This window comes from Cyprinus carpio, chromosome B6, assembly GCF_018340385.1.
Source record: "Cyprinus carpio isolate SPL01 chromosome B6, ASM1834038v1, whole genome shotgun sequence".
Taxonomy (NCBI): Eukaryota; Metazoa; Chordata; class Actinopteri; order Cypriniformes; family Cyprinidae; genus Cyprinus; species Cyprinus carpio.
This window is the reverse complement of record NC_056602.1, coordinates 15,244,220-15,259,746: the sequence shown is the minus strand read 5'-3', so window position 1 is coordinate 15,259,746 and position 15,527 is coordinate 15,244,220. Positions and strand designations below refer to the sequence as shown.

The 15,527-nt window shown below is 40.9% G+C and overlaps 1 protein-coding gene across 3 annotated transcripts in view; it reads right to left on the bottom strand.

Moving 5' to 3' along the window:
• Positions 1–14: 14 nt before the first annotated feature.
• crocc2 (ciliary rootlet coiled-coil, rootletin family member 2) overlaps positions 15–15,527 on the bottom strand; it is a 54,704-nt gene continuing 39,191 nt past the window's right edge. For all 3 annotated transcript variants that reach the window (XM_042725834.1, XM_042725835.1, XM_042725832.1), the window contains 13 exons: positions 15,295–15,454; positions 14,627–14,794; positions 14,155–14,539; positions 13,799–13,950; positions 12,855–12,975; positions 12,592–12,755; positions 9,177–9,428; positions 8,907–9,095; positions 3,357–3,506; positions 1,815–2,015; positions 1,424–1,555; positions 1,062–1,241; positions 15–956 (listed from right to left, as the gene is read on the bottom strand). In XM_042725834.1, coding sequence (XP_042581768.1) covers positions 873–956; positions 1,062–1,241; positions 1,424–1,555; positions 1,815–2,015; positions 3,357–3,506; positions 8,907–9,095; positions 9,177–9,428; positions 12,592–12,755; positions 12,855–12,975; positions 13,799–13,950; positions 14,155–14,539; positions 14,627–14,794; positions 15,295–15,454 — 2,338 coding nt within the window. In that variant the 3' untranslated portion in view covers positions 15–872. The remainder of the gene's footprint in view (positions 957–1,061; positions 1,242–1,423; positions 1,556–1,814; positions 2,016–3,356; positions 3,507–8,906; positions 9,096–9,176; positions 9,429–12,591; positions 12,756–12,854; positions 12,976–13,798; positions 13,951–14,154; positions 14,540–14,626; positions 14,795–15,294; positions 15,455–15,527) is intronic.

The following is a 15,527-nucleotide window of genomic DNA, read 5'->3' as shown; positions in this document are numbered from 1 at the left end:
CACAAAAATCAATCTCATTTTTATTTATTTTTTTATTTGTATGGTTTTATTGACTCATAAAAATTACTTTGTGATGAAGCAAATCAGTTTTCTAATAGTTACAACACAGTAGTGATTATGAAATAGCAATTGTTTTAACACCCATAATAAGAGAAACACCATATGGAAACAATAATATGAAAACAGCATTTGTAGGTAAGGTATATGATTCATTTTCTGTCCCGATTCACTCTAACTGTAATTTAGCTGATTGGTACTAACTAAAACAAGATGATCTTATTCTCTAAATGGTAGTATGTTTAAATAATGATCACAGCAATCATGTTAGCTACAAAGTAGAAAGAAAAGAGCATAATTTTGTGGTTTGCAAAATAGTTTAGGGGAACTAGGGTGTAATATTAAAGGTAGGTACATATGTTTAAAAGTGTGTGTGGTGTTGAATTGAGACTGTGCTTAATGCTTTAAGATGAACAGGGATAGATTTAAGGTAGATTTATGGTCTGTTTCAACAGTTTGCTGCACAAATCCTTAAAACAATTTGGCAATTGAGAAGCATTTGGTGAAACAGTGATCTCTTTGTTTGTTGTTATTGGGTTCTTATGGTGTGGATCAGGATTACTTAAAGTATTTGTGCAAATGTAGTCCAACAATTCTCCCTGAGACCAGTGATTATGTGTGTTTTTAAATCTGGAGTGTGTGTGTGTGTGTGTGTGTGTGTGTGTGTGTGTAACATTTCATTATGCATAAGCCCATTCATGTTAGCACAGGCCCAGTTTCATTGGTTATAGGCCTTTGAGAGACTACAAATATGTTTGGTAACAAAAAGCTGTCAGTTGGTCACCATGGGCTGAATTCCCAAACCACTACAGTTTTTAAAGCCCCAATCTCAGCATCTGCTTCATATACGCTTGCCTCCTCTTCATCTCCTGCTCCAGTTGTTCTTTCAGTGTGCAAACCTGAGAAACACAGAACTGTCAAGTTTTCATTAAAGGCTTCTTACTATTGAAAGTGATATAAATGTCACTATTACAAAACATCACATTTTTATAGCTTTCTCAAACCTGTTCCTCCAAGCAGTGGACCCTCTGGCGGTGAGCTTTCTCTCGAGCCTCTAGTGCTCTCTCTGCCTGCTGCTGGGAGTCCCTCATCCGCTCGGTCTCCAGGTCCAGCTCTTGCCTGTGGCGAGCCGTCACTTCCAAGAGCCTCTGGGAGTGAGTCTGCTCCAAGATAGAGATCTGTGACTGCAGAGACAACACATAACTTCCAGTCACAGATGAATCCAATACAAAAACAATAAGAGCTGGAAAAACGAACATGACACATGACCAATTAATGTTATTATGATCAGATTTTAAAAGGTAAAAGTACTAGATGCTGAACCATGTATTATTAACTTTTTAATATTCGTAAGTATGTCTATCACCTGTAGCGTGTGAATTTCAGCCTGTGTCTCGCTTAAATCTTGCTCTAGATTTCGGATCTTTTGTTCTTGCTGTTCTCTTTCACGCTCAACATGCAATACCTCTGCCTCCTTCCTTTGGCGATTTTTTTCTACCTGCACACAACACATGCATGCATAGTTATTAGTTATTAAGTTATTAGCAAGAAGTTATTAGCAAACACACACAAACACTCCAAAACAAACCCTTATGCAAACTTACCTCAACCAATAATACTAAGAATAGTTAAGGGTACAGACAAGGCACTCTGATTAGTTTGCACAAATTAAACATCACAGTCAATGATATAAACAATAAACTATTTGAAAGACATTATGTTTTGCTGTGCATGCTATTTTTAACAGCATGATGTACCTTCTCCAGGGTACGCTTTAGAGAGGACCTGTCTTTTTCCAGACGGAGCAGTGTCCTCTCCAGCTCAGCTTTCTCTCCCTGCAGCTGATGTGCAGTGGTCTGCAGGGTAGCCACCTGCTCCTGAAGCTGATCCTTTTCTCCCTGCAAGAGTGCACAGCTCTCTTGCACCTCCTGCTTAGCCCGTTGCCTCTGTTTCACAGCCTAGTGAATTAGAAGAGATGTAGAATAGACACCATCTACGTGACTGTCCAGCCCAGAACTGGTGTAAATAAACATGGTTTTCTGGACTAGAATGTTTCGTGTCTGGGGCAGAAACTCAGATTAACAAAAAAGAGACCGCTTTGACTATATTTGCATCTGGTTAAGATATGGTGTCGTGCAAGAGTTCAAGAACCTTGTCAGTTCATCATGGTTATGATGGTGTAGTTGGTTATATTTTATTAGAATTTTGTTGGTTGCATTTTATTTTTCATTTTGTGTTTTTACAGACACTGAGAGTGACAGACAGAGAAAAGGGGCACATATTACTGACAGCAATATGCGAGACAGCACCCCTTGCCAACATTTCCACCCTATGTCGCTTGAAATGCAAAACATGTTCCAGGATTTGTTTGATGTATGTGCCTCCAAGGACCAAATTATTTTAACAAGATCACCCAAAACTGAAAATTCTGACATCAGTTACTCACCTTCATGTCATTACAAACCCATAAGATGTTGATTAATCTTCAAAACACATGAAGATAAATATGGTAAACAGAAGCTAAGCCATACTTGTATGAAAAGCAATGAGGTTTGTTTTCGTGTGTCAAGCATGTTGATCAATGTTTACATGTGAATAAAAGCATAAATAAAATCTATTCATATAAAGCAACCATGTCTCTTCAGAATACATACAATAAACCACTTGATTCATGTGGATTTTATTTCTTATATCTTTAGAAACTTTTCGAAGCACCCAATTTTTAGTGATCTTTTATTTACATTTAATCATTTAGCAGACACTTTTATCCAACGCGACTTACAAATAAGGAGAACAATAGAAGAAATCAGACAAACGCGAGAGCAACAGTATGCAAGTGCTGTGACAAGTCTCAGTTAGTCTAGCATAGTACACAAAGCTAGTTTTTTTTTTAATAGAATGGAATAGAATAGAACAGCATAGAATATAATAGGCAAGTGCTAGTATTAATTTGTCAGATGCTGGTGAAAAAGATGTGTCTTTAGACGTTTTTTGAAAATAGCCAAAGACTCAGCTGTTTGAATTGAGATAGGGAGGACATTCCATCTTGGCACAAGTGATTTTGTGCCTTTTTGGGATGGCACCACAAGGCATCGTTCACTTGCAGAACGCAAGCTTCTGGAGGTGGTGATGGACCATCATCACAATGATGAACTTTTGATGGAAGGACAGAAATCTCTTAATGGTTTAGGGTTTTGGAATGACATGAGGGTGAGTAAATGATCCTAAAATGTTTATTTTGGATGAACTAACCCTTTAAAATACTGTGTAAACTGTAAGAGTGTGTGTGTGTGCGTAACCTCCTGCAGGCCTCGTGTCTGTTTGTCCAGTTCAGAGACCCTGAGTTCAGACTCTTCCTGGCTTCTCTGCAGGATCTGTAGTCTCTCACTCAAGGCATGATTTTGCTTCCTACTGTTTGTCAGAGCCTCCCGTGTCTTATCCAACCTTTCCTGTGCACATAACACACACAGACAAGTATGAACAGGCATTAATCCACACATGCATAATCAAACACCCACATCCAGTTTTAATGAGGAGGCTGTTCTTCTCCTCACTACTACCAGTGTCCTGTCTGTTTTACCCTTTTTCCCCACTCTTTCCCAACTCTCGGATCACTTTTTATTGGCATGAGCTGGCAGGTCTCAAGCAAACTGAAAAAGATTTACACTGAGGCCGCAGTGTTTTTGTTTGTACAGCATCTTTAAAACAGACTTATACTAAGCCTTAAAAGCCCTCCAGAGGAGCTGGAGAAAAGTTCAGTCCAGCATTTCAATGCATCATCATCCAGCACCTTCAGGGAACAGGCGGCAGCAAAGGTAAATACAAAAAAAAGAAAAAATGGAAATCTGGAAACATTATGGAATCACAGCATAAATCACTTCACATTGTGGCCATGCTAGTAAGATGATCTGTTAGGTTTCAATTAAATCTGTACATGAACTTGAGGTAAACTGAGATCAAAACAGATTGTGCCTGAACCACAGTGAACTTAATAAGGTTGTTTGTGAGTTCATGATGAAGAAAATTGATTGACAGTGTTTTAATAAAGCCTTAATAGAGAATTTGCCTAAACTTGTTTGAAGTTCCATCTAGTTGAGATGTTTAAGCTTGTCTTCTGTCTGTCACGGTTTACAGGTCTGTGCATTCATTCCTGTTTGTTTTGTCTGTCTCCTTGTCACGTGTTGGCGGTACTTGTTGCTGGGGCAATGCCACTCAGCTGACGACCTAATCAGTTCTGTACACCTAAATCTCTTCAGGACTGCTATAAATGTGGAGTGTTTGCTCTTGTCTTTTGTCAGATCGTTGGTGTGCTTATGTGCTGTTGTTTTGTTCTGTTCAGTTTACTCTCTGGTTCGCTGTGTCATTGTTTTTTTCCTGTTCTGAGTATCTCTGCCTCTCTCTCTGGATTTTCCTGGACGTTTCCGTCAGCAGTCATCGCACAGCCCGTTGCAGTCTCCTCGCTGCCAAGGCCCGCTCTACTATCAGCGATCCATGATTCTGACCATCCTGTCTTATTGTTCTCTGCCTTTTTGAAAAAACTGTTTTGCTGCATTTGTTAATGGATTCAGTTTTTATTCCCTGACATAACGATCCGACCCAATGGATCAAGCGAATGCTTTGGAGTTGAGAGACATTCTGTCTAGCAACAATGCTAGAATGGAAAGGCAAGAGGAGCAGATCTTCGCCACCGGTCGTGCAGTCCAGGCCTTGGTAGCACAGGTGTCTGAGTTAACTGCCCAGCTGCAGCAGATGAAGACCAAGGCTGCGGCATCTCCCACTGTGCCAGACCCACTCCCTGTTCCCTCCATTAGAGAAAACACCTATCATCACGCAGAGCCACGTCTACCACCACCAGCCACTTATTCCGGTGAACCACATTTATGTCAAACATTTTTGGCTAAGTGCTCTTTGTTTTTTGCTCTCCAGCTGGCAGCGTTTCCTACAGAGCAATCTAAAGTGGCATTGGTGATTACGTTCTTGTCTGGTCAAGCGGGACTTTGGGGAATGGCGGTGTGGGAAAATAAGCATCCGTGTTGCTCATCATTTCAGGTGTTTTTTCTGACGAACTCAAGAAAGTATTTGACCGTGTAGTTGCCGGTTGCAAAATAGCTAGCATGCTGGCTGATCTGAATCAAGGAAACCGATCTGTCACAGATTATTCCACTGAGCTTTGTAAGCTCGCTGCTGAATGCAAATAGAATGAGGAGGCACAGTGGGATATGTTCCAGCATGGGTTGGCTGACCGTATTCATAAGGAGATTTTTGCGCTGGATTTACCCACTGACTTGGATGGGTTAATTTAACTGGCTATCATAGTGGATGCTTGTTTGCAACGGTGTGATCAACATGTTCAGCACAGTTTGGTTCCTGAGAGCAGTGCTTGTTTTCCAGTACCCTCCAATGCTACTGTCAGCCCAGCTTTCGATCCGGAACCCATGCAGGTGGGCAGAACTCGGTTTTCCCGGGAGGAGAAATATTGACGAAGGACTCTGGGATTGTTTTTATACTGCGGAGCTACGGGTCACATTGCTGCTCAATTCAACCAACTTTACCCACCAACTCAAGGTTCCTGTTATTCCACTCATTCAGCCCATCTCGGTCAATGCACTCGGCAGTCAAGCTCTACCGGGCATGTGAGTCTGACCACTTCAGGCAAACATCAGGAAGATATCAATTTTATGTTAATTGACTCTCCCCTCAGTTCAGTAGTTCTTGGACATCCTTAGCTTATGCTTCACAACCCTCATATTAACTGGCAACAGAGCAGTGTCTTGTCGTGGAGTGAACATTGTCATGCTACTTGTTTGGTCTCTGCTTGTTCGTCTGTGTCTTGTTTGGTCTTACAGAATGAACCCATGGACCTGTCTAACGTGCCTACAGAGTACCTTGACCTGAAGGGAGTATTCAGTAAGTCCCGAGTTGCTTCTCTTGCTCCGCAATGTCCCTATGACTGTTATAGACTTATTGCCAGGTACGTCTCCACCTAAGGGCAGGTTATATTCGCTTTCTGCTCCACAAAGGGAGGCCATGGAGAAATATATTTCTGATTATCTGGCAGCCAAACTCATCCTTCCTCTTCTCTGACAGGTCCGGGGGCTCTTCTTCGTGGAAAAGAAAGACAGTTCCTTGCACCCTTGTATCAACTATCGGGGTCTGAACAACATCACATTTAAGAATACTTATCCTTTGCCTTTCATGTCTTTGACCTTCGAGCGGTTGCAGGGGGCTTCCTTTTTGATGAGGTTGGACCTTCGCAATGATTCGCAATCATTTGGTCTGCATCAGGGAGGGGGATGAATGGAATACTACTTTCAACACCACCTGAGGGCACTTTGAATATGAGGTTATGCCGTTTGGGCTATCCAATGCCCCCACAGTCAGCCAGGCACTCGTCAGTAATGTGGTGAGAGAAATGGTTGACCAGTTAATTTATGTCTACTTTGATGACATAGTGATATTTTCTTCTTCTCTCCTGGAACATGTTCAGCACGTCAGATGAGGCTGCTAGAGAATGGGCTTTTTGTCAAGGTGGAGAAATGCGTTTTTCATGCACAGTCTGTCCCCTTTTTAGGATACATTTCATCTGAGGGAGTGCGCATGGATCCCGAAAAGATTCAGGCTGTGGTAGATTGGCCAACCCCAGATTCCTCCAAGGCCCTGCAGAGGTTTCTGGGCTTTGCCAATTTTTACCGCCATTTTATTTGCAAGTACAGCCAGCTAGCTGCCCCTCTAACTGCCTTGACCTCCACTAAAATGATGTTCGGGTAGTCTGAAGCAGCCAGTGTTGCTTTTTCCAACCTCAAGAGCCGCTTTGTTTCAGCTCCCATTCTTATTGCCCCTGATCCTTCCCTTCAGTTGTGGTGGAGGTCGACGCGTCAGAGGTGGGGGTGTGCCCGGTTCTTTCCCAGCATTTTTGTTCAGATGACAATATCCATCCATGCGCATTTTTTTTCTCATCGTTTATTCCCAGCTGAGCAAAATTATGACATTGGTAACAGAGAGTTGTTGGCTGTCAAGCTTGCGTTGGAGGAATGGCACCATTGGTTAGAAGGCTCGGGGGTGCCTTTCATCATCTTGACCAATCACAAGAACCTTCAGTACATCAGGTCCACCAAACATTTAAACTACAGACAGGCTCGTGGGCTCTTTTTTTTAGTCGTTTTGATTTTACCATCTCTTTACCATCCGGGTTCAAAAAACATCAAACCTGATGCCTTGCCTTGTGTTTTTGATTATTCCGAGCATTTGTCTTCTCCTGAGACCATTTGGCCTGAGAAACTTGTTGTTTCTATTGTAGCATTTGAACCAATCAGACACATGACTATTTGTTATATTTAACAAATAATATCTAACGCCCCCTCACTTAACCAAAGGGCCAACTATGAGGGTCTATGGACCCTTCCCCCGTTGATAGAACCACTCTTTCATGTAATCTTACCTATATGTAATCTTACCATGTTTCGTATCTATGAATTTGTCTTCTTATGATCTAAACGAGAGTGTATATGTTGTTATAAAGGCAATAAATTAGTGTTCTAAGAATCTTTAGTAATTTTGCATCAACACCCAATTGAGTTCCATATGCAAATTACCATGCTCTCAGACAAAGGGCCGTAAAACTCTCCAGAATTTCCAACTTCCCGCTTGGAATGTCAGCCTTTCTCATTGGACAAGCCCATCCTGAGAGGTGTGAATCTTCTCAGACCTTAAAGGCCTCACATCTGTGACCCGCCTTCAGTCTGCGGTTCTATTAGATTCTGAGAAGATGAGGATGTGAGCTAGAATGCTTCTGCAACCCTTAAGTCTGAACCAGGCTTTGGCCTTGTCTTTACATTCACCAACAATCCTTGGATCTCAGCTGACGTCTCTCTTAGCTCTTCATCCTCTTCATCTGGAAGAAAACTCTCCCGACCACCATAGAGTCAGAATAATATCTTTTTGGAGTTCATCACTCTTCAAACCCAGAAGAAGGTCATCACGACTCCTACACCATCGAACCTCCAAACCATCAAGACTTTCATCCAAGACTGCATCCTGATGCTCATTCCAGGCCAAGGCAATGCAAATATCGTACATTTAACTAAACGAAAATGAGGTTTCGTATAAGCTATAGACCCCATTATAAACGGTGCTGATGGTTTTACTCAGGTGGTTTACTGACTCTTTCCATAACTGCATTCTCTGGTTTCTCTAATGGCTTCATTCATCCACTTTAGCTCCCCTTTTGAATGCACGTGTGAGTGTATGTTTGTTTGTTTGTTTGTTAGACTAGTTTGTGTTAGTGTTTAGTTAATAATACTCTTGTGCACAAATTTCATGAGTTTCTGATTCTGCCATGCAAATTAATTGTCCCCGCAAGGATGCGCTGTTTTATTTCAAATCAAAGCTAAATACATGTAGAAACAGCGCATCCTTGTAGCGCGGATGACACAAAAGAGCATACACAGCATACGGTGATATGAAGAGACACAGAGGGGACCATTGACAAAGGAATTATTGAATAAAGTCGTTATTTTTGTTTTCTTCGCTTACAAAAAGTGTTTCCGTCACTACATATAACCCAGATTGCATGTCTGATGGCAGATGGAGTATTCTGACGACAACTTTCATACCTTTTATGGACCTTGACACTGCTATTTACTTGGCAGTCTATGGGACAGTCTCAAGCCTCCAGGTTTTCATCCAAAATATCTTAAATTGTGTTCTGAAGATGAATAGAGCTTTTACGGGTTTGGAACGACATGGGGGTAAGTGATTAATGACAAAATTTTCATTTTGGGGTGGAGTATCCCTTTAACTGCTAGTAAGGCAAACTGCAAACTTATGCACGCTATAAAACTCATGCTAACCTGCAGCATCTTCCGGTCATGTTCACTGGCTGTGAGAGCTCGCTGCAGCTGCGCAGCCTGTTCCTGTGCTACTCCTGAAGCAGCATTGCTCTCAGTCAAGGATGCAGCCATGGACTGCAGTTGCTCCCTCAACTGGCTCTCCTGCAGTTCTGTGTGTGCCAAGGCAGTTGCCAACCTCTCACCCTCCACCTACAATGGAACAACAGTGCTGCATTATATTACTCAAACATGACTGATTTCTTTTTAGACACAGCACAGACCTACACACACCTTCAGTAGGGCAGCACGCTCTTCACTGTCTCCCAGTTCTCTGCGGAGGTTGTTGAGGCGTTCCTGCAGTGAGCTGACCTCCGACTCAGTCTCTGTGGCTCGGAGCTGGGCACGCTGCAACTCTCCCTCCAGCCCCCGGCGTGTGAGTTCCAGCCTGGCAGCTCGAGCTTCCACGGCCTCACAGGTCTCCTTCAGACGGCGGCGCTCAGCCTCCAAACTTTCCTCAGAAGCCTGTGAGCGCTCCAGCTTCTCCTAAATACAACAGTATATTTATACTGATAATGTGACTACTGGAGGTGCAAGTCATCAAAGATTTTATTGTGGACACTTGATAATTCCTGGGAGAGAAAGTTGGTGAACCACTTGAATTCCATAAGTAAAAATCCCATTGAATGTTGTTATAGTGTTGGGGTAACACATTACAAGTAATGCAAGTTGCATAATCAAATTACTTTAAGTATCAAGTAAAGTCACATTACTTTTTAAATTTTGAAATAAGTAACGCCAGTTACTTTGTTTCCCATGTGTTGACTGACAGTTCTAATGCTGCCATGTTGAGAGAAATCGTAAGTAAGTGCAGATGCATTGTGTGGACCGTGTGAACTAGGGATGCACGATAAATCGAAATGTAATCAAAATCGCGATTCGACAGAAGCTGCAATTCTCATGTGTATCTTTCTATGAAGCACGGTTCTGTGATCAGCTGTAAATCTCCATCCAAAGGCCAGAGGGTGCTCTCGCACTGAAACTCCAAATACGCCTCGCAGGAGAAACCCAGGAAATGCCTATAACGTAGCTGGATAAACACTGGATTTAATGGCTTTTACTGATTCAACGTGACTAATAAACACATGATTATGACAATATATGTTTTATCTGAGTTATTATTATTATCATTTTCATTAAAATAAAGTATATTTATAATGCAATGCCTTTATCACTGCTTAGAATACTATGAAATATGTTGCGTGGTTATTCTGTGTAAGAAGCCACATCATCTCACAGAAGGATTTATTTCAAACACTCGACCGACGTTATGAAGTGAGTTTGGAGTAAAAATATGTTATTAAATGTGGTATTTTCACATGCTTTCAGATGGAGCAACATTTACTACACAGAGCCGTAGTTCACTGAGAAGCTGTGCAAACAGCTGTCATTATAGCGAAAAATTTCTTCGATCTCATAATCGTGCAATAAATTGTCTGCGTTTTTGCGTAACTTGTCAGTGAACTACGACTCTGTGTAATAAGTGCTGCTCTATCTGAAAGCATGTGGTGATGATTTACTGCTGATTACAGAACCGGCTTTACTAACAAAATGCGCATGTCAATCGCATTCCATTAATCATGCAGCCCTAGTGCCTAGTTCTAGACTAAATATGAACATGTATTTACTCTTCTCACCTGCAAAAAACAGATTCACTATTCCTCAAAATGAAGAAAAAGTCAAATGCAAACTCAAAAATGTATACAAACTTGCAATAATTAAATTAAGGAGACATATTATGCCCCTTTTTACAATATGTAATATAAGTCTCTGGTGTCCCCAGAATGTATCAGTAAAGTTTCAGCTCAAAATACCCCACAGATCATGTATTATATCACTTTGAAAATGCCTATTTTGAGTGGAAGCAGAAACACACTGTTTTTCGGTCCTGTCTCTTTAAATGCAAATGAGCTGCTGCCCCCCCCCCCCTTTCCAGAATAGAGCTGCCATTACAGCTTATACCTGCTAAAACCTGCTAAAAAAACATCTGTTTTGGTTCTGATTATCATGTTTATCACACTAAAATCATGCATTTTAAACCATATTACTTTAAACTTCTGATATACGGTTTTCTGAGTGCACATATCCGAAGCACACATACAGAAAGCGGCTGTTATAGCATGTGAGTACTAAACTAAGTTTTCATTCACACACAAGTTTAAGTTAAAAACACACGAGTTACAAAAGCAGTCGGTTATGTCTGTGAAGGTAAACAGCCTTTATTTAGCCTGTTTATTTTAGATCTGTGTGGCAGCAGTAAATATACAATATACAGTAAATAAATCAATAAATCCACAGCTCTCTTGTCTCCTCTGAGACTGGGAGTCTGAATAGTGTTCTGTGCTAGTCTGTGTAGCCAAAGACAAAACAGTAAGCATGTTTAGCTCAAACTTTCGCCATGGCATTAGAGCTGGTACACCGTTGTCGCTTGCAAAATCAAAATGACGAAGCCATAGGTGGAAACTTACAGATTAAGGCACGGTAATATTATAATGAGATCCCTTTGCAATGTCACTAGGGGAGCGAAATCAGACACGCTCGTTTTTTCAGACCCTTGCAGAAAAAGGCTTACAAAAACAAAGTTATTGGCTTAATCTTTTTTACATTTCCTTGGTTGGTAGATGCACCGGGGACCTGGTTATAGCGCTTAAACCCTGGAAAAGTCAGATTTTCATGATATGTCAACTTTAAATAAGACAAATATAATTTATGTATTTAATCCCATTTTATTAACCAATGTCTTTGCTACTGACCTGCAATGATCCAATTCAACCATACTAAGCAAAAATGACACATTTGTTTCATTTTTGTTATTATTGAATAGTGTTGAACTTTCTTCTCTTGCGTTAAATTCTTCAAATTTGTTTGAGCTGCGCCATTCTACTGTACAGACATGAATTTACATTTCACCTTTGTGCAACTTTTTACATTAAAAACAAACAAGCAAGCCCTGCCCACTCAAAAGTAACGTAACACATTACTTTCCATAAAAAGTAAATAAGTAACGTAATTAGTTACTTTTTTAGGGAGTAACGCAATACTGTAATGCATAACTTTAAAGGTAATTTTCCCCAACATTGCTAATAGTGGAGTAAAAAAACCTTTTTTTCCCATAGATTTTTAGTGACAACACTTTCAAGATAGACCTACAGCACCATGAGTTGAGTGTGTTCTTCTTTTAAAAATTAGTTTAAAGAAATAGTTAAACCAAAAATTAAACTTCCGTCATTAATTACTCACCCTCATGTCGTTCCAAACCTAAGACCTTCACTCATCTTCCGAACACAAATTAAGATATTTTTGATGAAATCTGAGAGCTTTCTTACCCTGCACAGACCGCAACAGAACTACCACGTTCAAGGCCAAGAAAGGTAGTAAGGACACTGTTAAAACAGTCCATTTGACATCAGTGGTTCAACTGTAATTTTATGAAACTACAAGAATACTTTTTGTGCGTAAAGAAAACAAAAATAATGACTTTTTAATTTGTGGTCCGTAAATGAATGAAGGTCTTTCGGGAGTAATTAATTACAGAATTTTCATTTTTGAGTGAACTAACCCTTTATCTCCTGTCTTGAAACATGTCCGATCACTGTTGCACTCAACTATGTAAACCATCTTTGTGTTAGTGTAGAATGTATGTGTTAACCTTCAGTGCTTTGGCTTCTGCCTCAGTTATCTGTTGGCTGTTCTTCATTTTGGCCAACTCTTCACTCATAATCCTATTCTGTAATTCCCCGCGCTGAACTACTTCGTCCCGTAAGGCGAGTGATGCTTGTGTCCCCTCTAAATGCTTGGCCAGCTCATGCTTTCCTGGCAAACATACACACACATGATAATCAAAAACAGAGCCGCAAACTGGTCATCACGAAGTAGCGTGTACCCAAGTATCAGGCTAGAATTCGCTCTTACCCTCCTCCAGCTCTCTGATAGATTGTTTCAGCATCTGTATACGTGTGTTGCCTCTTTCCTGACTGGCTTGCAGGCTTTCTACCTGCTTGCTGAGACTATGCACCTGTGCTTGGGCCTCAACCTGCAGTCACACATTCAGACAGAAAAAGAAGTATGTTCATGTTCTTATGTTTATTGTTATTGATACATCTTGTTTTGTTTCAAATCCTTCATTTGTCTGTCCCTCACTTTTTCTTTTACTGTGGAAACTAGTTTTGTCCATGGCATAAATGGTCATGTTTGAAAAAAAAAAGAAAAAAAAAACACCTTTCTAAGGTAAAATCCTACAAATCTTGGTGTTTTTTGGGGGGGAAGTGAAAATGTATACTATGTGTCCAGTTTATGTTTTTAGGTTTTAAATAGTTTATCCAAAATTGTTGTTCAAAACCTGTAGACTTTGTCTTCTGTTGAACAAAAAATGAGAAACTGTGAAGAATGTACTAGTTATTCTTCAAAGTAGTTACAGTGAATGGATACAGAAGCTTTCAAGGTTCAAAATAATGCAAAACAACTATAAAATATCATAAATACAGGCCATTTTTATGTGAGTTTTTTGTGAACAACAGACCAAAATTTAAGCCATTATTCACTGAAAATCTTGACTAGACCCTAGCTCTCCTTGGCATGTTCATATGAGTTCATAGCATATCAGCATTGCCGAATTAGTGAACAAATCATTCTTTTAAGTTGGATCTTTTCAAAGAATTGGTTGATCCAGTTCACAAAAATAGCCTGAATGATTCATTCACAAATCAGACTGATTTGTGTTCTACTCAGTTCTGATTCAGTAATTCAGGCACAGCAGTTAACTGGTCAGAGAAGGAGAAGTCTAGCATAATTATACTAGTATAGCTGGGTGGACTATTTTTATGATGCCTTTGTGGCAATGTAGAGGTGTCAGGTACCCGCTCTCTCTGCGTGTCCCTGAGCTCTTGCTGGAAGTTACGTAGCAACATGTGAACGGAGTCCAAATCCAATTCTCCATCTTCTCCGCGGGAGGGTGACAAAGGACACACCAGCAATCCATTTACCCCAGGCTCATCTGACATGGGTTCACCTGAGGGTTTACACAGAAGATTTTATTTGATTCTTCTTACAAGTAACTTAGAACACCATGTAAGTTAGAGCAGCACATTGTTTAATAACCTTTAGATTTTAAGAAAAGAATCCTTTGTAATATAAGAGCGGTGATCTTCTTCTTGACCTGTAACTAACCTTTGCTACAGAGACCTGATTCATTACTGGACTGAGAATGCATTACCTTTCACAGGTGATCGAGTTCTCCATGGTGAGGGACTCCGTCCATGTTCCCCGGGTGCGGGCGAACGTCTTCCACGTCCGCTTCCAAGTGTACGTCTCAGGGTAGAACTGAGAACATTCAACCTGTGCTCAAGATCTCTCCGTATGGCGTCATTCTGTCCCAGCTGCTCTTCCAGCCCTTGGGCCCGGGCCTCTGCTAGACTCACCTTCAGCCCAAGCTCCCTGAGCTGGGCCTGGGCTTCCTGCAGTGCCCCCTCCAAGCGAGCAACCTCCTCACGCTGCTTCACTTGGCTCTCCTGAAGATTGGCATCCTGTTGTTGCTGCAACTCTTTCTCCTGGCGCTGCACTTCTTCCAGTTCTGCTACACGCCGCTGCAAGCCTGCAGCCTTCACACACAAACCAGTTCCAACAGTTAAAGTTTGTTACTGCATGTGTGTGTGGATTCTGTATTTATGCCAGTTTGTTTGTTGTACCTCCTTCAGAGCTGCCTCTCTGCCAGCATCACTTTCCAGTACTCTTTGTCTGAGAGTGAAGGTCTCCTTTCTCATTTCCTCCTCTCTATGCTCTTCCTGGGTCAGTCTGGCCTGCATGTCACTCAACTCTTGCCCTTGTTGAGTGCACTGACCCTCTAATGTCTTCACCTGCTCAGACATGCTTTTTTATTATATATAAAATGGTTGCATTGTATACAAAAATCTAGACAGCTGAATTTCATGAGGAAGAGGATGCACTGTAGACCTGGTAATGCAACATTTTGTTCCATTGTATAAGAGTATATAACTAGACTAACAACAAATTAACCTGAATAATGTTAAGGCACTGACTATAAAAGGAAAACTGGTCATACTTTATTTTAAGGTCCAATTCTCGCTATTAACAAACCATTAACTATGACTTTTGCCTCAGTGAACTACTAATTTTGCTGCTTATTAATAGTTAGTAAGGTAGTTGTTAAGTTTTTGTTGTGAAGTTGTTAAGGTATTGGATAAAATTAGGGGTATAGAATATAGCCATGCATAAAAGTACTAATAAACAGCCAATATGTTAATAATAGGCATGCTAATAAGCAACTAGTTAATAGTCAGAATTGGTCCCGATACAAAACTGTTACCAAAAAACGATGATTTTTTTGGGCCCTGACCTGTCTGCGCAGTTCCTGCAGTTCCCTGCGTGCCTGCAAGCGAGATTTCTCAAGTTCGCGCATGTTGGTTCTCAGCTTCAGCACCTCCTGCTGGAGGGAGGATTTACATTCTTCTAACACTGCCAGCCTCTGATCCTTTTCTTCTCCCACTCGCTTCAAACTGATAAAAAAGAAAAAGAAAAACAAGGCCAATTAATACATTTTTAATGAAGGTAATTCCTTGTTCCATAAAG